A 26,109-nucleotide genomic window follows, 5' to 3' on the forward strand; every position below is an offset into this window, starting at 1 on the left:
GACGCCAGCACCGGGCCGGGCGGGCTGCTGCGCCGTCGGGGCGTCAGTCTGCGTGTCCCGACGCCGCCCTTCCGGGCCGAGGCCCCGCTGGCCAGGACGCCCCCCGTCAGGGGGCCGCGGAGTCCCAGCCCCACCCGCGGCCCAGCCGGTTGCCCCGAAGTTGCCATGGAAACAGGCGAGGACCGAGCGGGCCGGGTAGAGGCCACCCGGCGCGCAAGGCCGAGGGGCGCCAGGCGGGTCGCGTAGCCCCCAGTCCGCCCCGGCAGGTGCGCCCCTGCCCCCGCGGCGTCCCGGGCGGCCGGACCCCGAGGGCGGGCTCCCGATGCCCCGCCCCGGCCGCAGGCCAATGGGCGAGCGGACAGCCGGGCGGGTGGGGCGGGTGCGGCGGAGGCGGCAGCAGCGGCGGGGAGACGGGCGCGCGCTGAGGACGCGGGGCGACCAGGCGTACGGACCATGGCCTCCAAGTGCCCCAAGTGCGACAAGACCGTGTATTTCGGTGAGTGCCCGGGCCCGGCCACCGCCCTTGGGGTCAGCTCCTCGCTACAGAGCCGCGAGCCCCCGGCGCTCGTCGGCCAGCGCCCGGCCACCGCCCTAGGATGCCCGGCCCGGATCCGGCTAGTCCTCTGCCCACGCGGGTGCGGCCGGAGGGTGGAGCGGCGAAGAGCTGGGGGGCGGCCACGCCCGAACCCCCGAAGTGGCCGACGGGGACGAGGCGGGGGCCCGAGGCCTGGCGGGCGGGGGCGCGTGGACCCTCCAGAAAGCGGCCGGGCTTGGGGGAGCGCTCTGCGCTCGCGGCCGGTCGCGGTCCTGCCTGGCGGAGCCCAGCGGGGCGGGGTCGGGCGCAGCAGCAAGCTCTGCGCGCTTTTAGCGCGCTCCTGCCTTTCTCTACCCTTTCGCCCGGACCCCAGTCGCGCCTCCCACGGACACGTGGCCGGGCCGGCTGGCTTCATGACCCCCAACCCCAGCCCGGACCTCTGCACATGCTGGGCTAGGTCTAGGCTCTGTCTGGATTCAGCCCATGCGGGGGCGACCTTGGCCTCCACCTCTTGCGCGTTCTGACACGCTCCTTTTCTTGGCCAAGTTCCCCCTGGACTCTCCTGCGGTTGGGGTGAGGAGCGAACCCCCACAAGCAGGAGAGGACGCTGGAACCCAGGTGGCCAGGCCCCCTACCTCCTCAAGGTCAGAACAGTGGCATCCAGGAGGAGGGAGTGGGGAGGAGAGCCTGTCTCTGCCTGGACGCCCCCTGCGTTGGCAGAGACTGCCCCCCATGGGCGCACCCACTCGCTGGCACTCCTACCCTGGTGTCTGGCTCACTCCCCCACTTTCCCTCACCCTGGCTGGCCCTCTTCCCCACTTTGCCAGGGTCCCTGCCCACTGAGCCTCCCACCAATGCCCGCACAGACAGACTTAGTGGCACAAGCCAGAAGAGCAGGGGAGACAGGAACAGAGAGAAGACCCTTCTTTCGTCATCCTCGGGGCAGTGGCCAGGGTCCGGGGTGGGGACTGGCCGAGGTGAAGATGGCCCCTTGGTTTCCCTGTGGACGGGTGGGAGGAGAAGGCACAGGCCGTTGTTTGCTGTTCCCAGAGGGGAGGGACCGGATTTGGCCTGAAGTGCTTCTGGCCTGGCTGGAGGCTGCGGGGCTTCCGGCTGCCTGCTGGGGAGCCCGCCCAGCCCTCGGTCCCCATCCCGGACAGGACTCATCCCTGTAAGGCTCAGGGTAGGGGCCAGCCCCAGGGTCGTCCTGCCAGCCCTGCTGCCCACATCTTTACCCCGGGCCAGGCCAGCTCAGGGGTGGGCCGACAGTCCCGTGTACAACCCGGAAAAGCGCTTCTGCCTGCTTGGGCGGCTGCTGGCTCCCAGCAGAAAACAAAGGCTGGCTTCTCTCCTGGTCTGGAGGCCCTGGTGGAGGAAGGGGCGGGGCCAGGACGCTGCCACCCCGAGTCAGGCTGCACCCCAGTGGGTGCACGGAAGAGCTGGGCCAGGGCACCCCCCACAGAGACCTCAGGATGCTGAGTCTTTGTGTCCCTGACAACTGCAGCTGGGTGGGAGCTGGTTTCTTTCTAAGCCATTAGACTCAATCGATTCTGCTTTCCCAACTTGGGCGGGTAACGTGTGGCCATTGACCTGCCCAGTGGGTCCGAGGGTCATTCCCCTGCCCCCGAGTGGCCACAGCCTAACAGCTAGCCAGAGTATCACGGTTCTGGCAGCCCTGAGCCGCAGCTGCCTCGGCCACCGCTGGCCAGCGGGAGAGCTGGGAGAGGATGCCAGGCTGGCATGGGATCTGAGCCCGCCTTGGGCTCAGCCAGCTCCCGTCTGCCCTGGCATGGACCTGCGGGAGGCCTGGCCAGCCTGAGTCCCAGCCTCCTAGGGTGGAGTGGCCAGAAAGATCTATAAGCCTGTGGTGCCCCTGGGAAGGGTGGGGGTCCCAGAGGCTGCCCCTGGCCAGGCCAGCAGATGCCACCAGGGCCACTGGAGCCAGAACTCAGAGCCCCGAACCTGAGCCACCAGGAGTGTGAGCTGTCCTCCAGGAGCCCCCACAGGCCTCCTGGGGCTGGAGGTGTCCTGGCCCGGCCCCCGATCCCCGCCCTGCTGGTTCCCTGGGGGAGGCCTGGCCCAAGCAGGGGCCGCTCTGGGAAGGAGTCCCCGCTCCTTGGCCAGGTCCTGCCTGAGCGGAAGGGCCCCAGCCCACCCACCCCTCTCCTCCCCTTGCCTCTGGCCAGGCCCCTTCCAGTCGGGAGGATTCCAGCTCGGCTCCAGCGGCTTCCTGCCCAGTCCTCCGCCCTTTTCCTACTGTGCTTCCCTGGGGAAGCCCCAGCTTCCGTCCATGGGGAGATGGCCCAGCAGCCCAGGAGTGGGGGGAGGCAGGGGGCAGGGAGGGCCCCCGACGTGACCCTTAGCAGCTGGTCTCAGAGCTTGGGCGCCAAAGCTGGAGGCAGGAGGGGCCGGTGCTCTCGGCGCTTAGGGTGTGGAGGCCAAATATGGACTGCCAGCGCCCTGCCCTGTCCCCTGAGGGGCCACAGGGACTGGCCTCTCCACCGGGGGTCTGGAGGCTTGGGGCCACTCCCCTCAGCACGGGGCTCGGACTCTGCCGGCTCCTACAGGGCCCTCCTGGAGGGTCTGGGGCCATGTGAGGGGGGCATGTGTCAGGGAGGGGCAGGTTTGAGCTGGAAGCCTGTCCAGGTTGCCTGGTCCAAGCAGTGACCCAGGGTGATGAGGAGTGGATGGTGGGGGCGGCCACACGGCTCCCAGGGGGTGGTGAAGGGGACCCAGATTCCAAGGCTGCCCGGGACCTGGGGGGCAGCAGGGGCTGAGCGTGGGGGGCGGGGGCGCTGCGCTGACACTGCCCTTCCGCCCAGCTGAGAAGGTGAGCTCCCTGGGCAAAGACTGGCACAGATTCTGCCTCCGATGCGAGCACTGCAGCAAGACGCTGACCCCCGGGGGCCACGCCGAGGTGAGCCCCGCCCCCAGGCAGGGAGGGGGCGGGGAGCCAGGCCAGACCCCACCCTCAACCCCTGCCCTCTGCCTAGCACGATGGAAAGCCCTTCTGCCACAAGCCCTGCTATGCCACGCTGTTCGGACCCAAAGGTGAGGCTGGGACCCCACGGTCCGGGTCGGTGCGGACACCCCGCCCAGCTCAGACGTCCCGTCTCCCGGAAGGACAAGCACTCTGCGTGCCTTCCCCACCGCGGCCCGGGGGGGGGGGGGGTCCTGGCCCCCCGTGGCTGAACGAGCCTTCCTGGGAAGTAGGGGGTGACTGCGAGGCGCGGGGGTAGGGAGGGCCCTGGCTCCCGCGTCCAGTGCCTGCCCCCCCCAGGGGTGAACATCGGAGGGGCCGGCTCCTACATCTACGAGAAGCCCTCCTCCGAGAAACCCCAGGTCACCGGCCCCATCGAGGTCCCGGTGGCCCGAACCGAGGAGCGTAAAGCCAGCGGTCCCCCGAAGGGACCCAGCAAAGGTGGGCTGGATGAGGGGGGGGCGGGGTGAGGGGGGACGGGGGGTAGGGTCGGGGCGCCGGCGGACCCTGACCCCTCCTCTCTCCCAGCCTCCAGCGTCACCACGTTCACCGGGGAGCCCAACATGTGTCCTCGCTGCAACAAGAGGGTCTACTTCGGTGAGTGGCTGCACCCAACCCCATCCTGGGAGGTCTACCCCGGGCGCCTCGGCGTCATCCTCTTGTCTCCTCCCCAGCCGAGAAGGTGACGTCTCTGGGCAAGGACTGGCACCGGCCGTGCCTGCGTTGCGAGCGCTGTGGGAAGACGCTGACCCCGGGCGGGCACGCGGAGGTGAGAGGCGCGCGGCCCCGGACGGCGACGGGGGCCGGCGGGGACCCAGAGGGATCTCTGAGGGTTCAGGGGGGCGGGGGTCCGAGAGGGGCGGATAGGGGCCCAGACTGGGGGCTGCGGGACCGGAGGGGTGGGGCCCGAGGGGGGCTATGAGGGTCCGGGGGCGCGGGCGTCCGAGGCGGGTGGGCAGGGCTACAGGGGGAGCCAGGCGGAGGTCGAGGGGAGTTATGAGGGTCGGGGGCGGGCCGGGAGGGGCGGGGGTCTGGGGGGGCGGGCGGGGCCCAAGGGGTTCTGCGGGCTGGGAGGGGTGGGGGTCTGTGGGGAGGGCTGGCAGGCCCCGAGGGGAGCTGCTGGCCGGGAGGGGGCGGCGTGTGCTGCCCCCTGGAGGCCGGCCTGGCGCCGCGTGCTCACCGACGCTGGTGCAGCAGCAGCGCTGCATCCTGCAGGTCCACCCCGGTAGCCGAGGGCTCAGGGAGGGGGGCGCCTGGACGCGGAGGAGGCCACGGGGGGGCGGTGGGCGTGGAGTCTGTGGCCCCCTTCTTACCACCCACACCCTGTCCTTAGCACGATGGCCAGCCCTACTGCCACAAGCCCTGCTACGGAATACTCTTCGGACCCAAGGGTGAGTGTGGGCCGGAGTGTGGGCCTCGGGCTCCCTCCCGCCCTCCCTTCCACCGAGCGGTCTCTCTCTGCAGGAGTGAACACGGGAGCCGTGGGCAGCTACATCTATGACAAGGACCCTGAAGGCAAAGCTCAGCCCTAGGCCCCGGGGCCGCTCTGCGCGGGCCCCTGACCCCGGACCCACTGCTTGGCTGCGCGGGGAGAGTGCCCGCTGCCCAGGCCGCCTCTGCACCTGCAAGTCCAGGGCCAGAGAGCTGGGGGAGGAGGGAGCCCCTGCCCGACCCCAGGACCCTGCCCCTTCTCTGTCTCCGGGTGTATCCACCTGTGTGTCCCCGACTGCCCGCTGCCCCCTCTCGTCCTGGCCCCACGTGTCCCCACGTCGGGGTCTCGTGGCCCCACACGCCCCTGGTGTCTCCGTGGCCTGGGTGACCTTTCTGAGGTGGCGCCGCCCCCGTCCCGCCCCTTCCTGCCCACAGTGTTATTTATGCCCCCCTTGCCAGTGACAGCCACAGCCACGCCCCCCACCGTGTTCCTCCCGCCTGCCTCGCCAGCGCCCGCCCACCACCCTCACGTGGCTCACACTCAGTGCTGGGACTTTCGCTACCAATAAAAGGTCTGAAGGTCAAGGGCGCTCGTGTCTGCGGCTCTGGGGTGGACTTGCAGCCAGGGCCCCATCTCTCAGTACAAGCGCCCCCAGAACCCCTGGGCCCAATGTGAGGTGGGGGCGGGGCCCTGTGCCCATGGGTGGGAGGCAGGGAGGCTCTGGTTTGGGCTGGTTTAGGCGAGTGGGGGGCTGGGCCCCTGGGGAGGACCGGACTAGATGGAGGTGGGGAGTGCAGGAGGGCTGGGGTCCTGGTGCCCAGATATGGGCACTAAGACCCGGGTGCCTCGGTCCAGCGGGGGTGGGGGGGGGCGGGGGTCAGCCTCGGGAAGGGGAGCTGAGGGCACCCGGGGGAGGGAGGGAGAGACAGACGGCCCCTCCTGCAGGGGAAGAGCGGCGAGGGGTCGGCAGGACAAAGTAGACCCTCAGCCCAGGAGGAGCGTGGAGGCAGGAGGGCTTTGAGCGGAGAGGCACTGACTGGTCGGCGGCCTCAGCACGGGTGGGAGCCCAGGGACAGAATGCAGGCTGTCTGGAGGGCCTAGTGCTCCTGCCTGAGCAGTTTCTGCATCCGGTTTGCGGTGTTGATGGAGTCACCTCTGGGCTCTGCAGGCTGTCCCTAGCAACCGGGAACCCCCAGCAGCTGGAGGAGCCCCCTCCCAGACTCCCGCCCACGCGCCTGCCTTCCCTTTATCCGCGGCTCCCTAGCAGCCCGCCAGAGGGCGCCCCTTCTCTTCTGCTCCGGGGCAGAGCCCTGGTAGACCCGCCTTCCACCGCTCAGCGCCTGCCCCGGCCTGCTCCCAGTACCGCATCCCCAGAGGCCTGGCCCTCCCGGAGCCAGGAGCTTCGGGGCCTGGTCATCTCTGGGCCTGTGCCCTCAGCACCGTAGGCAGCCGGCTCCGTATGTGCCCTGCCCGGCCCCCCCGCTGCCGGGGGGCCAACTCCCAGCACCCCAGCCCCTGGCACAGACCCCTCTCTGACCCGTCCTGCAGGACGCGGGCTGAGACAGCTGGGCCCGAATGCTGGGCTCATTGTCCTCCGAGCAGCCATCCGTGTCCCTCGGGTGGAGCGGCCGGCTCGGTGTCTGCAATGCCAAGCCGCCCTGCCTCCTCCCAGCCCGTCCGGGCGCCCAGCGTGGGCAGCAGTGTCTCCTTGCACTTGGCTGGCGCCGGGAACACAGCCAGGATGTGCAAGGCGGGTTGGCCTGCCCCGGGGGTGGGAGGCCCTGGTGCAGGTACCCCAGGGGCGCCCTGCCTTCACCCCAGGCAGAGGTAAGGAGTGCACTCAGGAGCGGCTGGGACGACTGTCCCCATTCCCACCTCCCTCCTGCCAAGCTGAGACTCCTTGGTTGGGGGATCGTTGGGGCCACCCCCAGCACCCCCAGGCCCGCCCTTGCCGAGGGCTCCCCTTGCCGGATGGGAACTTCTTGCCGTCCTGCCGGTGGGGGCTGCTGAGAGCACAGCTGGGCCCCTCCTCCTCTGTGAAGCTCCAGTGGAAACTACACCGGGGAAATGCGATCTCCTGCGAGCCCTTCCCCCAAACCCGGGAGGAGGGGTGCCTATTGTGTGACTGCCGCCTTGGGGGCAGGGTGAGGGGCACCGGGTCCCCCCGCCCCGAGGGAGGATCGGCTGCAACCTGCCTGGCACTAGTGCCTCCCACTCGTGGGGTCTGGCCGGGGAGGCCGCCTTCCGTTTCCTGCTCGCGGGAGAGTGCTGAGCCTCCGTGTTTGTTTCCCTGGGGTTGTCGTGGAAACCGGGGCGGGGCAGCTCCCGCCTGGCTCCTGGCGGTTGCTGGGTGCCGCCAGTGGGGGCGGCGGGGGGGCCCAGCACTGCCAAGGCTCCCTCGGGGACCCCAGCTTCAGGGAGCCTCCCCAGGAGCCAGGTGTTTCCTCGGGCACCCCCGCAAGATGCCGTGGAGGCCTGTGTGCGGTGCGCCACCCTCTCTGCCTGCCCCGGCCCGGCATTCACCCCACCCCACCCCACCGGCTAGCGAGGCGGCCCTGAAATGCCATCTAAGCTCCTCTCTCTGCTCCAGAACCCCAGGGCTGGGCACGGCGCCCCAGCCTCCTCTGACACCCTGCTCCCCATCTGCACCCCCCTTCCATCCGGCCAGTCTTCCCCACTTTCTCCACAGGGCCCTCCGAGCCCCCCTGCACCCCATCAGCCTCCCAGGTCCTGGCTGGTGGTCCCCTGCCCCCCACACCAGGCATCTCTTGGCTTCCTCTGTCCCCACTTCCTGAGGCCCGGAATCTCCTGCCCCCTGCCCTAGACCCCCCACCCCGTCTCCTTTCCAGCCCCACCAGCTTCCTCCGGGCCAGTGACTCCCCAATGCCAGCCCTGGGCTGCCCCTCTGCTGTGAAGGCTCCCTGGGGACCCCGCCCCGCTCAGCTAGCCTCCCTGAGCCCCTCCAGGCCTGGAGGGGGCATGACCTTTCTCGAGCACCAGCGCACTGGTAGTGGCCGTGGTTCATAGGGGCTGAGGGTCAAGTCACCGAGAGCCTGCTAGCCTGGCCCTGGGCTGCTGGGGGCTGGGCCAGGGAGGACTGCCGGAAGAGGTGGCCGGGTAGGTGTGGGCTGCACGCTTTCTCAGGGCCTGGCTGGCTGCAGGGGTGGGTCTGGGGCTGAGAACACGCCCAGCTGCCGGACTGGTGAGGCTGGAATCTGAGGCCATTCTGCATGGCCTTTGGCTCCAGGATACAGAGATTCCTGGCACCAGGCTCAGCCTGGGTGGGTAGGAAGGGCAAGGGCACCTCAACGAGCTGAGCTGCAGGCCCTGGCAGGGCTGGCTGAGGGGGCTCACGGTCGCAGGTGCCCCCAGCCCCTCTGCATCCCGGACCTGCTTCCAACAGAGCAGGGGAGGGACCCTCTCCTGCCTGGGCCGGTTTCAGGCCTGGAGGACAGGGTTGGAGCCCTCCTGGGAAAGCACAGATTCCATCCCCCCGCCCCCACCTCAGGGCCACCTGGGGCAAGACCTTGGGGCAGACAGGGGGTCCTGGGAGACAAGCTGCTAAAAATAGGCCCTGGGAATGTCTGAGTGCCTGTGACTCAGCCAGGCCTGGAGGAAGGGCAGGGAGGGGTGGACTCCGGGGGTAGGCAGCCGGCTCTGGCCCCGGCTCAGCAGTGGTCCCGGAGTACACATTGGCCCCACAGGGCACTGGGTGCAGGAATGCCAGAGCAGCCCTGCCGGCCTCCAGCCCTCGCAGGGGACGGCCTTACTCTTGTCCGTGCTGAGGACGGGGCCCAGAGACTGGGGCGCGGGGTGGAGGCTTCAGGAATGGCTGGCAAAGGCCAGGGGCAAGTGCCGCGGCGTATGGTCCGGGATGGGGGTGGATCTGTGTAGCTCCGAGGGGCAGAACTTCCCTGGAAGATTCCTCAGCGGTCACTGGGGCCCAGCCTTGCTCCACAAGTTCTCCCAAGTGCCTGGAGCCCCAGTGGGCCCCCACCAGCCCCCTCCATCCAGAATCCTGCTGCGGGGCAGGGTCCCACCTGGTTCCAGTCTGGGTGGAACATGAGCAGGTGAGGGCGTGGCCGTGAGCACTGAAAGGGTGAGCCATGTGGTGGTGGCCTTGGCCAGCAGCCGGAACCCTGCGGTAGCCTCCCCCAGGTCTCTGGGCCCTGGGTGCCCTCATGCTGGCAGAGTGAGGGGGACGTACTCTGGGCACAGAGCAGCCTGGGGCAAGTGGCTGTGCTGGTCGCTCTGTCCCTTACACTCCAGATGCCTGCAGCCCTGGGGCCAGTGCTGGGAGGGAGAGCGTGGGGCTGGGTGCTGCCAGCTCGGGGGGCCACGTGTCGGGATGCGCCTGGTGCTTCACTGTGCCTCGTGTGTGTCCGTGCAGCAGACGCCACTAGTGCCCCCAAAGGGTGGAGAAACGGGTGGCGGGCCAGGCAGCAGGGCTGGGTCTTGAACTGGCCCGGTGGTCCTGAGTTTGGTTGACCTTGGGCTGGGTCAGCGCCCCGCCCCTCCAAGAGCTTCCTAGGGCAGGTGAGCTGATGGAAGCGGGAAGCCTGCTCCTGGAGGGCTGTTAGGGCCTGGTTGGCACCTCACAGGGAAGCCTCAAATGGGGGTGTGCCTGGCCAAGGAGTCTAGAGGCTGTGGGAACTGTCCACCCTGCACAGCCCCCACTGCTGGGGGACTGCAGCTTTGAGGGGGGGTCCCTAATTTCACAGGCGGGCAGGACAGACAGGGAGCTGGGGGAGCTGAAGCTTTGGGAGGGTTCCAGGGAGAAAGCGTGTGTGCGTGTGTGTGTGTGTGCGTGTGTGCGTGTGTGTGTGTGTGTGGTGTGTGTGTGTCTGGAAAAACTGTGCTAAATACCAACCCAAGGGCTACGCCCATGGGTCTTGGCCCCTCTTGGCCTCCTCCCCACACCAGCCTGCGCTGTGGCTATGGCAACGGCAATAACAGCTGGGCAGGCCAGGAAGAGACTCGTCACCCTGGTTTGCGAGGGGAGGGCTCTTACTCCCCCACTCCCAGAGTCTGGGGGGCTTGGACTCCGGTGGGAGTAGGGGTCATCCCAGGGTCAAGCGTGCAGAAGGAAGCCGAGCCCAGCTCAGGGTGGCCCTCCCTGCCCCGGAGCCCCCCAGAGATGCTCAGATGGGTGTGCCCACACAGGTGTGTCCACAGGCCCTGGACACACGTGCGCATCCAGGCTGCCAGCCGTTTACTGCCCGCTCAGGTTCATCACGCGTGGGGAGCTGACTTCTGCCCGTCACACCTACTCAGGCGGTGCGCGCACCACGTGTGACCTGACCCCAGGGTCTGCCATGACAGACGCCCACCTCCCCAGATGGTCCTGCCTGGCGCCCCCACCCACCCGGCCCTCTCTGTCACCGGGGGTCTTGACCCTTCCTCCCCTCTCTGCTTCTGCCTGTCTGCGTGTCTGTCCATGTGCCCGTCCCCCTCCAGCTGTCTCATTTCCACTTCTCTCTGGATCATGAAGCCAGGAGTGGAGGGAACCCGGGCCAACCTTCCTGTTTCTGCTCCTGGCCTGGTGGACCAGGCACAGGCCAGGGAGACACCAAGGGCTGGGTGGGGGCAGGTGGGCGGCCGCAGCTCCAGAAACCGTGGAGGCACTCACTCCTGTGCCCCGGGGGGAGAGGGTGGTGAGGCTCGGGGCAGGGCAGGCTGGGTGGTTCCTGCAGTGGAGGATGGGCACCCTCCTGAGGGCAGCGGGAAGCCAGCCACCTAGGGCTCCAGAGCAGGGCTCGAGCTCTGTGGACCCCAGGGCTTGCGGAGTCCCAGTGGGGGACAGAACTGTGGCCCACCCGCAGAAGGGGGGTCCCAGGGAGGAGGGAGGATTAGAGAGTGGTGGGGGAGGGTGGGGTCCCGTGCACCCACCTCCCAGAGGCTGGGGCATGCTCCCCCACTGTGGGGCCTGGCGGGGGGCAGAGGGCAGGGCAGGTCGGGGTGGGGGTACTGAGGTGGAGGTGGCCTGGCTCCCCTCCTCCCAGCAACAGGCCCCGGGGGCGGGGGGGGGGAGGTTTGCCGAGGCTCGGGGGAGGGGGAGGGGTTCCCGCTGCTCAAGGCTGAGGGCATCTCAGAGGATGGTCTCCAGCACCCTCCGTGGGGACAGGGCCTGGTCAGGCCCAGAGATGACGATTTGTTTTGAGAGGCGGGTGTGTCGAGGGGAGCCGAGGACGCTGTTGAAGTTTCGGGGGTGGGAGGCAGGATGGAGAGAGGACTGAGCACTGAGGCTCTGGTGAAGTCAGGGAGCTGGGTGTGGCTTGGGGGGTCACGGTGGAGCAGAGAGGTGGAGGGTCCACAGGGAGGGGAGCAGAGGTGAGAGGGCGGTGCCCCGGGTGACACTGACCGGCAGGAGGGTGGGGCGGGGCAGTGTCCTCCGGGGCGGGGAGCAGGGGGACCCCACCCAGGCCTCCCTGCCTCCGCTTGGGCTGAAGGGCAACGGAGACCGGTCCAGCAGCCTCCCCCCAACCCCGCACCCCTCCATGAGGCCGCAGGCCTCTCCGCTGGTCGGAGGAGAATGGCCTAGGGCCCTGCAGCCCGCCAGCGCCAGCCCCCTTGGCCTTCTCCATTCCTGGAGCGGGTGGGGCCCACAGTCTCCGCCTGGCACCGGAGAGGCTCCAGGCCGCCTCCCCTTTCCTTGGACGACGGACTTGGACCGCTTGGCCCTCGGAGCTTCCTGCGGAGATAAGGACCCCTCCCCCGCCGCCGCACAGCTCCACGGAGGCCTGGCCATTGCCGCACAGACTCCCCCCACCCCCGACATCCCGCAGAATCCCCAGCCCCGCCGTCGATGGGTGTCCCCGCCTTGGAGGGGGATGTCCCGTCTCGGAGTCCCAGGGGAGTTCCGCTGCGGTCCCACGGACGTCCAGGAGCAGGCCGAACGGGGGCCCGGTGGAGACTGGGATGTCCCTTGAGGGTAGGATACTGGGGCGGGGCAACCTTCTGGCCCCACGCGTGATGAAGGCGGAGGGCAGTTCGTGGGGGAGGGCTACCAGGCTGAGAATGCCCTGGTAGGTGCCCTCTGCCCTGTATCTAGGGAAAGGCCTGGAAAGGTATGACACGCTGGTTTGCATCTATCTGCATTGTAGCGGTTACCTTCCGGGCTCCAGCACTCTGGGGCGGGGGGTGGGGTGCTCCCTTCCGCTCTGGGGAGCCCCCGCCTAGAGTCCGGGGCGAGGGCGGGGCTCCTCCGGGGTTCCAGCCCCGTCCAGTCAGCGAGAGTGCTCGCCGACCTCCTGCACCCCTCGGACCGCGCTCTGCTGTCGGCCAGGCCCGGGTCCTGCCCTAAGGCGAGGGTGGACCAGATGACCTTTCTCGGCCTGTTGGCTGGAATCCGAGGCCTCCGGGTCCAAGTCCAGAACTCAGGGGGCGGGGCGATAGGGGCGTGTCCCAAAGGGGCGGAACCCAGGGGTCCTTGAAAGACGCGGACCCGGCGCGACCCACCCAGTCCAGCGCTCCGGTCTGCTCCCGCCTGGCCACCTGCCCTGATCCGGCGCCACCATGCCCAAGTGCCCCAAGTGCAACAAGGAGGTGTACTTTGGTGAGCGCACCCCACCCTCGCCCTCCGCGGCTCGAACTGAGGCTTCCCCCGCAGCCCTGCGCTGAAGCGTGGCCTAGGGTCCATCCCGCGGGGCTGCCCGGGTGGGCCGGGGGCTCAGGGGGACTTCGGGCAGCGCCTCGGGGCGACACCTAGCCTTGCTGGTGGCCACCTGGGTGTGCCGGTCGGGCCCCCTGCGTCGGGCCGCCGTCCATCTTTGCCCCGCTCTCTCTCCGGGTCTTACTGAGTCTCCTCTCTCTGAATCTCCCCGACTCTGTGTCTCCCTGTCTCGGGGTCCCGCTATCTCGCCCCTTCCCTGGCGCGCCCTGGGCGGGGACTCCAGAGGGTAGGAAGGAATGCGGGGCTCGGGCCGCCTGTCCCATCGTTAAGTAGAAACAGACGCGGAAACCCGCGCCCCGGGCGGCGCAACCCCGGCGCCGCCTCCCGCCCCGCGCCCCGGGGCTCAGGGGAGGTGGGGGGGCAGAGGAAGTGGGAGGTCCCTCCCGCCCCAACACTGCGGTCGCCGGTGCAGAAGCGGGGGAGGGCTCAGTCCGGGAGCCCGGCCCGGTCCTGCCCGAGACCCGCACCTCCTCCTCCTCCAGCCCCACCCAAGCCCTCGGGGCGCCCCGAGGATCAGCGCCCACTCCCGCTCGTTAGGCGGGAAGGTCTGGGGACTGGGGGTGCCCCACCCGCGGGGGCACAGGTGCCGCTGAGCTCCCGCGTGGGCCACGGAGCGCTGTGGGTGGGGCCTTGGCAGAGGCATCTGGAGAGCGTGGGTGCGAGCGTGTGCGTGTACCCCGTGTCACGGGGTCCCGTCTGTGCCTCTGCAGCTGAGCGGGTGACTTCCCTGGGGAAGGACTGGCATCGGCCTTGCCTCAAGTGTGAGAAATGTGGGAAGACGCTGACCTCCGGGGGTCATGCCGAGGTCCGTGGGGCCTGGTGGTGGCATCCGGGAGGCTGAGGGGTAAGGGCTGGGGCAGGGTTTGCAGACCCTCATGGCCTCTCTCCCTGCAGCATGAAGGCAAGCCCTACTGCAACCACCCCTGCTATGCAGCCATGTTCGGACCCAAAGGTATGCTCCCCACGCCCCCTCCGGACCCAGCCCTCCACAGCCCCGGCCACCCCTAACCTGCCCTCTACCTCTCCGCAGGCTTTGGGCGTGGTGGAGCCGAAAGCCACACTTTCAAGTAAATCCAGGTACCTCCCCACGCCTCACCCTGCCCCGCCCAGTGGCCCTGAGCATGCATCCCCTGCAGTGAGGTCTGAGCGCCCTGGGCCTGCACTCACCTCTGTCCTTGTCTGTCTCTGCACAGGTTTTGGAGACCCATCTCCAGCTGCCCACCGGGCCGCTGCCCTCCAGGCCGATGGCGGGTTTTTCTCCACAGGCACGTGGGGCTCCCCTGTAGAACCCCGTGCCCTCAATAAACACGCACACTTGGAAGACCTGCCTGTGTGTTTGCATCCCTGGAGCAATGGTGCAGGGGTGTGGCCGGGGTCGACGCCAGGCCATGCTGGCACTCCCTCTTCCTGCTGCTGCCAGCCTTGCTGCCTGCTGCCTTGTTGGGGCAGGGGTGCTCTGCGTGGAACCACACTGGACAACCCGTTGTCCAGCTCTGCAGATGTGCAGGCCTCCTCCCTGGTTCTGGAACGGGTCAGCAGGAACAGAGGGCCGCAGGGTGAATCGCTGAGTTGGTTCCGCTTTTGAGAAGCTTTGGGGTGCTGTGGTGGGGAGTCCTTGCCTGCCCTCCCCACTTCCTGTGGCTCCACCCTTGTCTCCATTCCCTACCTGACCCTGCCAGATGGAGCCAGCCCCCTCCATGCAGCCACCCAGACACCACCCACCTCATCTGCCCCCACCCTACACCCAAGGGGCTAGCACGTGGCTGCTGCCCGATGGGGGACTGTGAGGACTGGCTGGGAAGCGACGGCTGGGGGCTGTCTGGAAACTCTCACGTCAGCCTGAGCCTCCCTCAGAGCCCTCCCCGTTCCCTCTACTTGGTCACTGCTGGTCTGGCTCTGGCAGATTGCCCCGTCCCAGGACTTGATCTAAAGAGCCCAGAGGGGTCATCTCAGCCTTGCGTGTGGCCTCCGCCCTGCCCCATAGCTTGGCTGTGGGTCTGGCAGGCCGGCGCTGGACAGCCGTGGGGGGGCCCAGGGAGGTGTGTGGGGTCACGTGTGCGTGTGTGTGTGAGAGAGATTTGGGTGGTTCAGAGAACTCCGAGGGGTGGGAGCTGGAGAGCCTCTGGGGATGGATGGGACCGAGGAGGAAGGGGCAGAGGATGCTGAGCGAGCCTGGGTTTCTCAGTGCAGGCGGCGGCGGGAGGGAGGTGTTTTGGGGGCCCAGGGACTGAGGGCTTGTGGGCAGAGCAAGTGCAGAGTGGGAAGTGCGTGCACAGGAAAGTCTGCTGTGAGCTGCTGGGAGGCGGCCCTGAAGAGGCAGCTGACTCCTGGCCCCACGGTGTGGCTCGCTGTCTGGGGGTGATGGGCAGATGAGCGCTTAGAGAGCTGAGTGGGTCAGGCTTCAGGCTGGGAAGGAGGGTACGCCATGCAGAAGGCCCAGCAGGTGCGAAGGCCAGAGAGGGAAAAGGGCTCAGGATCCACTTTGGGCAAAGTCCGCTGGCACTATGGCGGGCAGGCCTAACCAGGGTGGTCTCCGGGCTCAGAGACAGAAGACAGCCAGACTGGAAGCCTGTGCTGGTCCCAGCCCCAGTTGAAGGAGGACCCTGGAGGGGACTGAAGTTGGGGGTGAGGGGGCAGACAGCAATGCCCCCATGCCGGTGGTGGAAGGAGGACTCTCGGGAGGTAAGCTTCTTGTGGGTTGCTAGTGAAACAGCCTCCTGGGGTCGGGGTGCCTGGGTCAGAGGCCAAGTTATAGAGAAGGGGGTCACTTCTGCAGGGGACACAAGGGATGAGCAGCTGGCTGTGCCTGAGATGGGGGCAGGCAAAGGTGAGGACTGGGCAGAAGATGGAGTCAGGCGTGACCACACTTCCTGTCGGCTTGGCCAAAGTTAGGGTTGTTTGGGGAACACTTTCTCTGCTTTCTCTCCCTCCCCTACTCTGTCCTCTTTACAGCTTTATTGAGGCATAATTTCATGCCATAAAACTCACCTATGCACACTCCGTGCTTTTTAACCAGTTCACAGAGTTCTGCAACCATCAGCACAATCCAGCTATAGACCAGTCTCCTCGCCCACAAAAATTCCCTCATGCCCATCTGCTGCCACACCCTGGTCCCAGCCTCTGTCCAGGCCACCACTGACCTGCTTCCTGTCTCTGCACACTTGCTTTCTTGACACTTCCTATGGATGAAAAGTAATATTCGTGGGAAGGGCTGAGCTGAAGCTCTAATATTACCGCCACCTGATGCAAAGAGCCGACTTGTTTGAAAAGACTCTGAGGCTGGGAAAGATTGAAGGCAGGAGGAGGAGGGGGCCACAGAGGATGAGATGGTTGGATGGCATCACCCACTCAATGGGCATGAGTTTGAGCAAATTCTGGGAGATAGTGAAGGACAGGGAAGCCTGGCGTGCTGCAGTCCATGGGGTCGCAAAGAGTTGGCTACGACTTAAGCAACTGAACAATAACACACCACATAGTGTTTTGTGTCTGTCCTCCTCCATGTCTACGTGAGTCCTCCTAGATTCCCGGCACTTGCATTGTGGGGCCGTCTAGTAGACTTAAGGCTAGCTCTGAAATAACCCAAACTGCTTTCCAAAGTGGCCGTGAGGATTCCGCTCTTCAGTGGTAGGAAGAAGGCTGAAGGTGCAGGACAGAGGCAGGCAGGGGTGGGGTGGGGACGAGCTAAGGGGTAAAGGGGGCTGGCTAGGCAGAGGCTGGACTGGACAGGAAGGGACCGGGCGGGGGTCTGCAGGCGTAGGTTTGAAGGGGAGAGTCGCCGGCCGGTCGGGAGGAGCACCCGCCCGCGTGGCGCGGGGCTGATCGGTCGAGGGACGTCCACCGGTGCCGGCCCCCACGTCTGCGGCCTGGTGCGAGCAGCGGGTCCCGGGAGCCCGCAGCGGCCTGGCCCGAGAGGGCTCGAGGAGGCCGAGGATCGCTCCCGGGGATGTTGGCGCCCGGCAGCGCTGCCCTCCCAGCCGTCGGTGGTTGCCCGGCAGCCGTTTGAAGCAACTGGAGGTGCGGGGCTGAGTGGCGGGGTCCAGACAAGGCGTGTCAGGGTTGCAGCACTTGAGTCGCGGAGGCGGGCCCCGCAGAGCTCTCAACGCCGATTGGTGCTGGACGCACCGGAAGTGCCTCCGCACTGGGCAGCACAGACAGCACCCAATGTCGGAGGCGCCGCTCATTGGGCGGGAGCTGGAGGCGTGCCCTAGCCTGCTCGGTGATTGGGTACGGGTCCAGCGGGGGCGGGACCTGCGCGGCGATTGGGCGCGGGCTCAGCGGGGGCGGCATCTGCGCGGCGATTGGGCGCGGGAAACCCGCGTTCGCTGGGATTGGACGCGCGGGCGGCGCGCGGTCCGGGGGAGGCCAGTGGAAGCTCCATGGGGAGGCGGCGGCGGCGCCGGCCCGACCCGGCGGACGCGGCCCGGGCTCTGCCCGAGGCCATCGCTGCGTTGAGCCGGACGCTGCCCGCCGCGCCCAGCCCCGAGATCTTCCGCCGCGCCAAGTTTGACCGTCCGGAGGCGGTGAGGCTAGCAGGGCAGGCAGCCGGGCGCGGTGGGCCCGTGGGTGGACGAGGGGAGGTGGCCAGCTCCACTGGCAGCCGCTCTTTGATCTCCGCAGGCCCCCGCGCTCTGGCGGCTGCTCTTCCGTGTGCTCTCGCCGCTGTCCGCCGACAGCGCCTCGGTCTCGCTCGCCCTGGGTAAGCCTTCCCGCCAGGCCCGCCCCGGCCCCGCCCACCGCACAGGGTCCCGCCCACCAACCACTCACGGGACAGCCCTCTGCAGAGCCCCGCCCACCGCCCCGCCTCCCCGTCGGACCCGCCGTGGTGACCCCGCCCCTCCCCGCCTCCTGTCTAGGTCCCCGTGTCCCTACTGGACCCTTCCGAGCGTGCTCTCTGCTCTGGGGTCGCGGGTGGGGCCCTTCCTTAGGGTCTGGGGCACTGTCGCCTCCAGTTGGTGGCCTTCCTGAGCTGGCGTCTCCTATCGCAGAGGCTCAAGTCCGCTGGGTGAAGTCGGTGCTGCACTCCCAGGGCTACCCGAGGCGGGCGCTGGTGCAACTCCAGGACGACGGCTCCCAGGGTGGCCGTGAGCTGCTGCTGGCCCTGGCCTGGCTTCTGGCCCGCGGGCCCCTCCCCGAGCGGCTGCTGACCCAGAGCCACGTGAGGCTGGGCGACGAGATGCCCGTGTGCGAGGTGGGTGCAGGAGTGTGAGCCGGGCCCAGCCCGGCCTGGAATCCGGGGTGCGGGAGCTGGATCGGCGGAGTCGGCCCTGTGGGGGTCAGCATTGCCTTCCTTAATGCCCAGGCGAGCACACGGAGGCAGGGCAGGGCCCGGTGTGTCCACAGGGTCTGTCCCCAACTCTTCCTGGCACCCCTCAGACCTGGTGGCGGTCACTTTCATGGGTCTCCTTTCCCTTTCGGGGTCCCTGCATGGGGTGCAGGGGCAGCGTGTGACCATTGCTCCCTTTGCAGTGTGAGGCCCTGGCCAGCCCTGGCCCGCCTGCTCCCCGTGTGGAAGCAGAAGGCTCTGTGGACATCCGCCACCTGCAGTGGATGATGGGGAAGCTGCGGCTCCGGTGGCGAAACCTGATGGCCGGTCAGCAGGAGCAGTGCGCCCTCCTGGGCAAGGTAGTGCCGCTCGTGCAGTGCCTCTGTGCCGCACAGGCCTGTCCAGCATTCCCAGCTCGGGATGGGGCCGGCCTTTGGCTGGATATGGGCCTTCCCGTGTCTGGCTGGGGACTAACTGGTTGAGGGTGGCCCGACGGTGGGATGCTGGGGCTCCAGATTGTTCAGGAGGGGCCTTGAGCAGGTGCTGCTGGGTGTCTGTGGGGCAGGGAATCAGGGAAGCCAGTGGGGGAAGGCACCTGGTCCTCCCACCATCTCCTGGGTGTGGGCCTACAGGCAGTGGTCAGCTCTCTCGGGGGTCCTGAAGGCTGGTAGGGCTCAGCTGTGGGGGCACAGGGGTACCCCCACCAGCCCAGGGCATGTTCTGGGCTGAGAGGTGACTGGGTGGGTGGCCTGGGCTCCCTCCAGCACAGGACTCTTTGGTGCTAGAACCCCTGGCAGAGGATCTTTTGCTCTGCTCACCTTTCCTGGAACTTGTCTGGGCTCCAGCTACTCCTGCTGTGTGGGACGTGCCCCCCTGCTGACCTCCCTGCCCCCCAGACCCAGGTAGTGTGTGTCCCTGCCATTGGTCTCACTGGACCACCGAGCCTGTCCGGGGCTGTTTCTGCCACCGCCCAGGCCTGCCACTTGATGAGCTGAGGAGGGTACAGGGGTGCAGGAGCCGGATGGGGGTGCTCCTCCCTCTGCAGGGCCTCCTGGTGGGCCCCGAGCCAGCCTCAGCAGTGCTGACGACTCTCCCTTGCCGGGCCCTCTCTGAACCCCCTTTCCTGGTCTGTACCTTGCCTGGTGCTGGGGGGCGCCCGCACGCTCAGCATGGGGCCTGTGCTGTGTCTCAGATCCACTCGCACACCCGTGGCTGCCACAGTGACCGCAGCCTTGGCCACCTGTCTGTCACCGAAACGGAGCTGCTCAGAGACCCCGAGGGCGGCCGGCAGGTGAGGCTGGTGGGACCGAGGTGGGTGTGGCCCAAGGTGAGAAGGGGCCTGGGAGTGTGGCACACCCAGGCAGTGGATCGGCTGTGGGCTGTGGGTGGTCGTCAAGCTCACCATCTGGCTTGCATGGGGGATGGGCGCAACCTCTGTCCCTCTCTTCGCCCTGGCCTGCCAGTGCCGCCACGAGTGTGTGTGTGGCTGGTACGGTCTGGGCCGCAGGGAGAGCACAGGCATCAGGCGGCTGGCAGCCAGCCGTGGTGGTGGCGGAGGGACGCTGGGATGAAGGAAGACGCTCAGGGTTTGGGCTGACGGGTGTGGGTGCCTTGAGCCCGTGCAGGTATCACCTGGTGATGGGCTGGGAGCAGCCCTCTTTCTGCTGACCTTCTTTTCAGGAGCCCCCTCCAACACTGTGCCCTGCCCGGGGGCTCGTGTGGCCAGGGGCTCCTGGGCCAGGCTCGTGGCCATGACTTGAGTGCTGGACTCTGGCCATCCAGAGTAAGGCCGGCACTGCCCGGCCTGGGGGCACTTGGCCGGGCAGAATGACTGAGGCTCAGGATGGACCCAGCAGGTCTTGGCTGTAGTGCTGCGTGCTCCTGGGGGTCTGCTCCCTGATGTGGGGTCAGGGTGGCCCTGGGACCCACCTGGCTGGCGTTCCTGGCGGCTGTCTGGCTGACTCTGTGGGCAGGAACTGTGTTTGGCCCTTGAGGTGCTGAGGCAGTAGCTGAGTGTACTGAGATGCCCTTGGCTCAGTCCCCTTTTGGGGTGACTCAGCGGGGCCTGGGCCTCCTGCCCCTGGTCCCCTGGTTGGGGGAGCATGGGGACTGTGGCAGCCCCAGCCTGGTGCTGTCTGGGACCCCAGCCTCCGTGGGTGCTGGTGGGGGGGCACTCCCCCTCTGCCTGGGTGCTGGTGCGAGTTGGTGCCACAGGACTGAAAACGGCGTCGTGGCCAGGCCGAGGGGGACGTTGACTTCCTCCCAAGGTTTCCGGACGGTCTGTGGGTAGCAGCTGGGAGCAGCCTACTTGAAGGGCCTGTGCTCTTGGGATGGGTCCCAGAAGCTTCTGGAATGGCCTCTGGTTGCCATCAGTGGTCAGGCACGCTGTGGAGTGGTTACTGCGCTCTTAGTACCTTGTCCCCCATCTGCTTTTGTACGGCCTGTGTGTGGGGGTATGGGCACCCCCGGGACTGTTTTTGGGAACTCATGAAGCTGCTTTTCTCACTCGCCAGCGGGTGTGTGCGTGTGTGTGTGTGTATGTGTGTGTGTGGTATGGGCACATGGCTCCACCCTCCCAGGTCCACAGCCCTCTCCCAGGTCACAGGGCAGTTCTCACTGCAGTAAGCCTGCCTCTGCCCTGCTCCACTGGCTTTGGGCTGGGCCCTTGGCCTGGTGTTCGAGGCCGCCACCCCTCCCCCCCCCCCCACTGTCTGGACAGCGGTGTCCAGCCCCTGGTGGCCTGGTGGGCATGCAGATGCTTGTGGCCTGGGGCTCCGCGCAGCCTCTGGGGGATGAGGCTGGCAGGGCAGCCTCGACGCCGGCTCCAGCTGCTTGTTGGGCCCCAGATCACATTCTGGGCTCTCTTCTAGAGGGAGTGGCCTGGGCCTTCCCAGGGGACCAGAGTCCTGGGGGGCTGCAGAAGCCGATGTGTCTGTCACTTGCCGTGGGCCCTTGGGGTGGACCACGCTTAGCCTCACCCCGTTCAGCTTCCAGAGGTGGTGGCGGCCTGGGCAGGTGGGCGGGGGCTCAGCACAGAGGCCACCTGGGCCCACGCACGCCTGGGGGCAGGGCGGGGCGCAGGGGGCCCTGCGGCTGTGTTCTCCATGCTGGGCCCCGGCCCTGCCTTCCGGTTTAGGGGGGTTACAGGAGCGGGGCTCCCAGAGCCCAGAAGCCTCTGCTGTCCAGGATGCCCAGCTGCCCAAAGCCTCCAGGGTGCAACCGTCTGTCAGCCGGGATGTGGCGTGGCGTCCCCAGTGAGGGGCACCGGCACTCAGCCCCCACCTGCAGGACCCATGGTTGGGGTGGGGATGGGGGCTCCCAGGGTGGTCAAGGGCCTGGTGAGCTTGGCCTGGGGGTGCTGGGGGTGAGGCCGCCCCGCCCCGCCTGTCGGCCTGCTGTACTAGGCTTGGAGGTGGGAGTGAGGTGAGCGCGATAGAGGGGCCCTGTGCTCGGCTCTGACCTGCGGGTCTTGCGTTGCAGCTGCTGCAGCGGCTGGAGACGGAGAACGCGCGGCTGGAGGCAGCCCTGGAGTGGCGGCACCGGGAGCTGGTCTTCTGGCGGTGGATGGTCAGGAGGCGCCCCCCCCCCCCGCCCTCCCCTCCCCTCCTCTCCCCTGCCCTCCCCACCCCCGCCCTCTCCTCCTCTCCCCTGCCCTCTCCTCTCCTGTCCTCCCCTCCCCTCCTCTGCCCTCCCCTCCCATGCCCTCCCCTCCCCTCCTCTCCCCTGCCCTCCCCACCCCTCCCCTCCCCTCATCTCCCCTGCCCTCCCCTCCTCTCCCCCGCCCTCCCCACCCCTCCCCTCCCCCATCTCTCCTGCCCTCCCCTCCCCTCCCCTGCCCTACCCTCCTCTCCCCTCCCTCCTCTCCCCTGCCCTCCCCTCCTCTCCCCTCCCTCCTCTCCCCCTGCCTCCCCACCCCTCCCTCTCATCTCTCCTGCCCTCCACTCATCCCTCCTCTCCCCTGGCCCTCACCCACCCCTCCCCTCCCTCATCCTCCCCCTCCCCTCCCCTCCCCTCGCCTCCTCCTCTCACCCTCCCTCGTCCTCCCTGTCTCCCCCCCTCTCTGCCCATCCCCTCCAGCCCCCTCCCCTCCTCTCCTGCCCTCCCCCACCCCTCCCCTCCCCCATCTCCCCGTGCCCTCCCTCCCCTCCCCCGCCCTCTCCTCCTCTCCCCTGCCCTCTCCTCTCCTGTCCTCCCCTCCCCTCCTCTGCCCTCCCCTCCCATGCCCTCCCCTCCCCTCCTCTCCCCTGCCCTCCCCACCCCTCCCCTCCCCTCATCTCCCCTGCCCTCCCCTCCTCTCCCCCGCCCTCCCCACCCCTCCCCTGCCTGGCCCTGGCCACGGCAGCCCTGGGCCTTGGGGGTCTTCCCATTCTCCAGGCAAGAAGAGAGGTCTCGGGGACACCACCTTGCCCAACCCTGAAGGTGGTTTTTCACCTGGGCCTTGGGTTTCGAGTGTGGGGTTCTTTTCAGACATCTGTCTGTCCCATCTCCACCCTTCCCAGCTCCTGGGGAGATCCAGACTCCTCAGAGGGTCTCAGCCTTCTGGAAGTTTGGCCTCTGTGCGTCCCTGGCCTCCAGGCCCCCCGGGGTGAAGGTCATTGTCTAGCCCCCTCTGTGACCTCGGGGAAGGAGCTGAGCCCTGCTCTCTTCCCCGCTGGCTGGGGAACCCGGCCCGTGATCAAGACCCGGGCCTGCCACCCTGCTTCTCACTGAGGTCTCTCCCTGCAGGACACAGTCCTGGACACCTGCCCCCTGGAGGCCTCACCGCCCACGCTTCTGCCTAGGATCCCCGAGCCAGGGGCTGGAGCGGCGGGGCTGCCGGTGCGCGAGCTGCAGGCCTTGCAGGAGGAGCTGCAGGCCCTGCAGGAGGAGCTGCAGGAGGCGGTGGAGGACCGGCGGGCCGCCTGGCAGGCTGCGGTGAGAGCTGGTTGCGGGCCTGGGCCACTTGACTGTGGACTTCCATGCCAGGGTTGCCCCGTTTGGAAGACGTGGGCTCACCTGCCAGACTCCCCGGTGCCCCACCCTGGCCATCCTGTTGGACGTCTGGAGTGCTGGGTGGGGCTGGGGGTGGGCTCCCTGGGGCTGCGCCCTGGGCTCTGAGCAGACCCCCAGGACTCGGCCTGCAGGCAGCAGCCAGGCCCAGTCCCCCTCCACACCTCGGGGCGAAGCTGGGCCCGAGGCAGAGTGGTCCTGAGGGCTCGGGGCTGTGGAGGTGGTCAGGCTGCGGGCCGTGTCCCAGGGCCTAGCACCCCCAGCTTGTGGCTCAGCACCCAGCACTGGATGAGGGTGAGAGCCTGGAGGGGCCGGGCCTTGGTGCCAACTTGGGGAGTCCTCCCGCCCTGGGAGAAGTGACGTCTAGGCAACGGGAGGGGCTGCTGTGGGGCTGGGGGTGGGGGTCAGGCTCAGTGAGAGCCAAGGGGCCCGGGGCCATGTCCTGGTGGACGGGGCGCCCTTGGCTTACTTGCCGCCGTCTCCTGTGCAGGTTGGTGGCCACGGGCCCGAGTGGAGAGCCGCGAGGCGGGCCCTGCAGGCGGCCGTGGCGCAGGACCTGGCAGCCTTGCAGCGGGCCTGGGAGCAGGGCAAGGACCAGGCCCGGCCCCACGGACCCCGCCGGCTGGTGAGGACCGAGGCCAGGGTGCCTGGCGGCCCGGGCCTGTGGGCCACCGAGGCGACGGAGGCGCTCAGGGCCCGGGAGGCCTGCCTGGAGGCGATGCTGCGCCAGCTGCAGGGCCAGTGTCAGCAGGAGCTGGCCAGGCTGGCGGGAGCGCGGCCCGGCCTCATCTGGGTCCCGCCGCCCACACGCGGAGTGCCGCAGGCGCCCCCATGTCCGGGCTGGGCCTTGAATGGGCAGGATCCATCCTCAGCGGCGCAGGCTCTGGGCCCCGGGCCCCACCTTGGGCAGAGCGTGCCTGCTCCCCCCAGGCCTGGGGCAGGCCCGGGCTGTGCCCCCGAGGAGGTTGTGACAGCCCACAGTGGTGCCATGGGCGTCAGGCCTCGGTGAGGACTCGGAGGAACGCCGTGGAGGCCTGTTGGCAGAGCCGAGGCTCCAGCTGGCCTCTGTCGGGGAAGGGGGCACCCCTCAGGCCTGGGGAGTGCCCCTGGGCAGGCTGGCGAGGCGGGGCTGGCCTGGGGCTCCCCAGGTGCTGGACAGATGGGGAGGCCTGCAGCGTGGGGTGGGTGTCGGGCAGTGCACACTGGGCGCCCCTGTACACCCCACTGGGGCCAGCCTGTGCCTGGGACGTGTGTGATGGGAGCCCTGGGTGGGGGCTCTGCTCTGTCCCTGGGGGTGGTGCCCAGGGGCCCGGGAGGGAGGCCAGTGCGGACAGAGGGGCTTTGTTTTCTAGGCCGCAAGGGAGCGGGGCCCAGCTTGACAAAGAGTCATCTGTCTGTGGACGTCCCGCCAGCCCTGTCAGAGCTGGCCTGTCCCCGTCCTGGGAGACTGGTTTCTCGCGCCCATGCCCCACCCCCGTGGGCACAGCCGAGGCTCGGCCTCCTGGTCCAGGCTGCCCTCTCCCCGGGCGCTTGACCTCGACCTGCCGCTGGTTGGCTCAGGCCCTGGACCCCGGGCCCCCCAGAGTATGTTCTCACTGGCACATCCCCCACGCCTGGGGGCACCAGCTGGTCCGGGCCTTTGTCAGAGGTGGGGGCACACCCATGGCACCTCTGCACTGGCCTCTGGCGCACCGGCCAGACCCGGCAGCGGCGAGCAGACGCCCCTGTGAGGACCGCCTGTCTGACCCTACCCCGTGGCTGGCCCCTGGGCTCTCTGCACCCCCTCCGCGGCTGGAGCCCTCCTGCCAAGGCCGTGGCTCCCTGCTGCCTGCAGTTGGGGTCCAGGTGCCTGACCCAGGCCTTCCGCCTCGGGTGTTGGGGCCACTTCTCGTCTTCCTACCACCGCCCTCCTGCCTGCTGGATGGGAACAAGTCCACGGAAGGACTCCCTGCCTCCTGTGGACTCCCTAGGGCCGTGAGGGCCAGGGCCTTTGGGAACCTGAGCTTTAAAAACGCAAGTGGAAACTCAGTGCCTTGGGGCTGTCACTCCCCCGCTGACCCTCCGGCCCAGTACAGTTCAGTCAGAAGCCCCATGTGTCCGTGGGACTCGGGGCGCTGATCCTGAAACACGAGGTGGACCAGCCTGAGAGGCCAGGCTGGTGGGCGGCAGGGCCCCTGGGGTCGGGCTCCTCCTGCTGCTGTAATAAGTGAGTGTGGTCCTGATCCGGCCACTCCAGGGGACTGAGGTCCAGTGGGCAGGCAGGAGGCCCTGGAGAGTCTGCCCTGGGCCTCAGACCTCACGGGCTCCTTCTCTGACTCTTCGCTGCTTCTCCACATCTGCACTCCCCCTGATCTGCCGGCCACCAGAGTCCCCTTCTGCGTGTGACGTGACAGGTTCACAGGCCTGACCCCAGGGCTCAGACCCTGCCCGCCACCCCTGGCCCCGCGTGGGGGAGCGCAGGCCCACGTGTACCCTGGAGCCGAACTGGCTGCTCCACCCGCAGACACAGCCCTGCAGGAGGCGGGCACGCCACGCCCCACTCAGTGGGGAGTCATGGCATGGAGGCGGAGGCCTGGTCACTGAAAGAAGCCGGAGCTGCAGCTCGTTGTGACACCTGCCTGTGTCAAGGCTGGAGTGGAGCGGATGGAGCTGTCTGTCCAGGGGCCCCAGAGGAGAGGAAACAGGTGATCAGATGAATGACCAGACAGTCGCCTTCGCTGTAACCAGGGACGATGGGCAGGGCCGCCTGTGGGTGAGGGGGGCGGGGCGCCTGGATTCGAACCGCGCCCCCCCAAGGCCCCCTCAGGCACGTCTTTCGAGGTGGGCGTCCCACTGTCACCAAGGGGAGAGGCAGGGAGCGAGGGTCATGGCAGCAGGCCCCCTGCCGAGGCCTGGGGTCCAGGGTCCAAAGGTCCGAGTCCTAGAAAACAAGCACGCTGCAGAAGACACGCAGGAGACCCTCAAGAAGAACAGCCACGACCCGGGCAGGGGGGGCTCGCACCCTCGGGGCCTCCCTGGGGTCCCGCCGTGAAGACCCTGTGCTTCTGCCGCAGGACGGGCTGGTTCTACCCCTGGTCGAGGACCTAAGATCCTCGGGTGATGCAGCCAAAAAAAGGCACTGATCACGCGCGTGTGACCTTGGGGACGTGCGGCTCTGGGGTCCCACTCGCCCCAGAGGGCAGGGCCTCAGAAGGCAGGGCGGGGGCCCGGGGGCCCCCCGCACCCAGACTCTCACCCC

General features: G+C 68.3%; 3 protein-coding genes across 3 annotated transcripts; all 3 read left to right on the plus strand.

Annotated features, from left to right (window-relative positions):
- The first annotated feature begins 317 nt into the window (after window positions 1-317).
- Window positions 318-5,531, plus strand: LOC122455209 (cysteine-rich protein 2). Its single transcript, XM_043490173.1, has 8 exons — window positions 318-496; window positions 3,358-3,452; window positions 3,529-3,586; window positions 3,816-3,956; window positions 4,044-4,112; window positions 4,190-4,284; window positions 4,849-4,906; window positions 4,980-5,531. The coding sequence occupies exons 1-8, from the start codon at window positions 454-456 to the stop codon at window positions 5,045-5,047; spliced, it is 627 nt and encodes a 208-aa protein (XP_043346108.1). The 5' UTR covers window positions 318-453; the 3' UTR covers window positions 5,048-5,531.
- A 6,385-nt stretch (window positions 5,532-11,916) lies between these two features.
- CRIP1 (cysteine rich protein 1) lies at window positions 11,917-13,942 on the plus strand. The gene is made up of 5 exons (XM_043490174.1): window positions 11,917-12,502; window positions 13,330-13,424; window positions 13,514-13,571; window positions 13,650-13,696; window positions 13,813-13,942. Exons 1-4 carry the CDS (start codon window positions 12,463-12,465, stop codon window positions 13,688-13,690), a joined length of 234 nt encoding a protein of 77 aa, XP_043346109.1. The 5' UTR covers window positions 11,917-12,462; the 3' UTR covers window positions 13,691-13,696; window positions 13,813-13,942.
- Window positions 13,943-16,851: 2,909 nt separating this feature from the next.
- On the plus strand, window positions 16,852-23,880 carry TEDC1 (tubulin epsilon and delta complex 1). Its single transcript, XM_043434314.1, has 8 exons — window positions 16,852-17,139; window positions 17,237-17,315; window positions 17,605-17,807; window positions 18,086-18,241; window positions 19,075-19,173; window positions 21,363-21,449; window positions 22,608-22,796; window positions 23,362-23,880. Exons 1-8 carry the CDS (start codon window positions 16,996-16,998, stop codon window positions 23,878-23,880), a joined length of 1,476 nt encoding a protein of 491 aa, XP_043290249.1. The 5' UTR covers window positions 16,852-16,995.
- The last annotated feature ends 2,229 nt before the right edge of the window (window positions 23,881-26,109 follow it).

This window comes from Cervus canadensis, chromosome 17, assembly GCF_019320065.1.
Source record: "Cervus canadensis isolate Bull #8, Minnesota chromosome 17, ASM1932006v1, whole genome shotgun sequence".
Lineage (NCBI taxonomy): Eukaryota > Metazoa > Chordata > Mammalia > Artiodactyla > Cervidae > Cervus > Cervus canadensis.

What these genes read in the sequence shown, in the direction of transcription:
- TEDC1 (XM_043434314.1), top strand. Translation starts at nt 16,996, where the DNA reads ATGGGGAGGCGGCGGCGGCGCCGGCCCGACCCGGCGGACGCGGCCCGG. An exon ending in CTCGGTCTCGCTCGCCCTGG is followed by an intron (nt 17,316 to 17,604) that starts GTAAGCCTTCCC and finishes CTCCTATCGCAG; the next exon opens with AGGCTCAAGTCCGCTGGGTG. An exon ending in TGGTCTTCTGGCGGTGGATG is followed by an intron (nt 21,450 to 22,607) that starts GTCAGGAGGCGC and finishes CTCTCCCTGCAG; the next exon opens with GACACAGTCCTGGACACCTG.
- LOC122455209 (XM_043490173.1), top strand. Translation starts at nt 454, where the DNA reads ATGGCCTCCAAGTGCCCCAAGTGCGACAAGACCGTGTATTTCG. An exon ending in CCCGAAGGGACCCAGCAAAG is followed by an intron (nt 3,957 to 4,043) that starts GTGGGCTGGATG and finishes CCTCTCTCCCAG; the next exon opens with CCTCCAGCGTCACCACGTTC. An exon ending in CAACAAGAGGGTCTACTTCG is followed by an intron (nt 4,113 to 4,189) that starts GTGAGTGGCTGC and finishes TCTCCTCCCCAG; the next exon opens with CCGAGAAGGTGACGTCTCTG.
- CRIP1 (XM_043490174.1), top strand. Translation starts at nt 12,463, where the DNA reads ATGCCCAAGTGCCCCAAGTGCAACAAGGAGGTGTACTTTG. An exon ending in CAACAAGGAGGTGTACTTTG is followed by an intron (nt 12,503 to 13,329) that starts GTGAGCGCACCC and finishes GTGCCTCTGCAG; the next exon opens with CTGAGCGGGTGACTTCCCTG. An exon ending in CCTCCGGGGGTCATGCCGAG is followed by an intron (nt 13,425 to 13,513) that starts GTCCGTGGGGCC and finishes CTCTCCCTGCAG; the next exon opens with CATGAAGGCAAGCCCTACTG.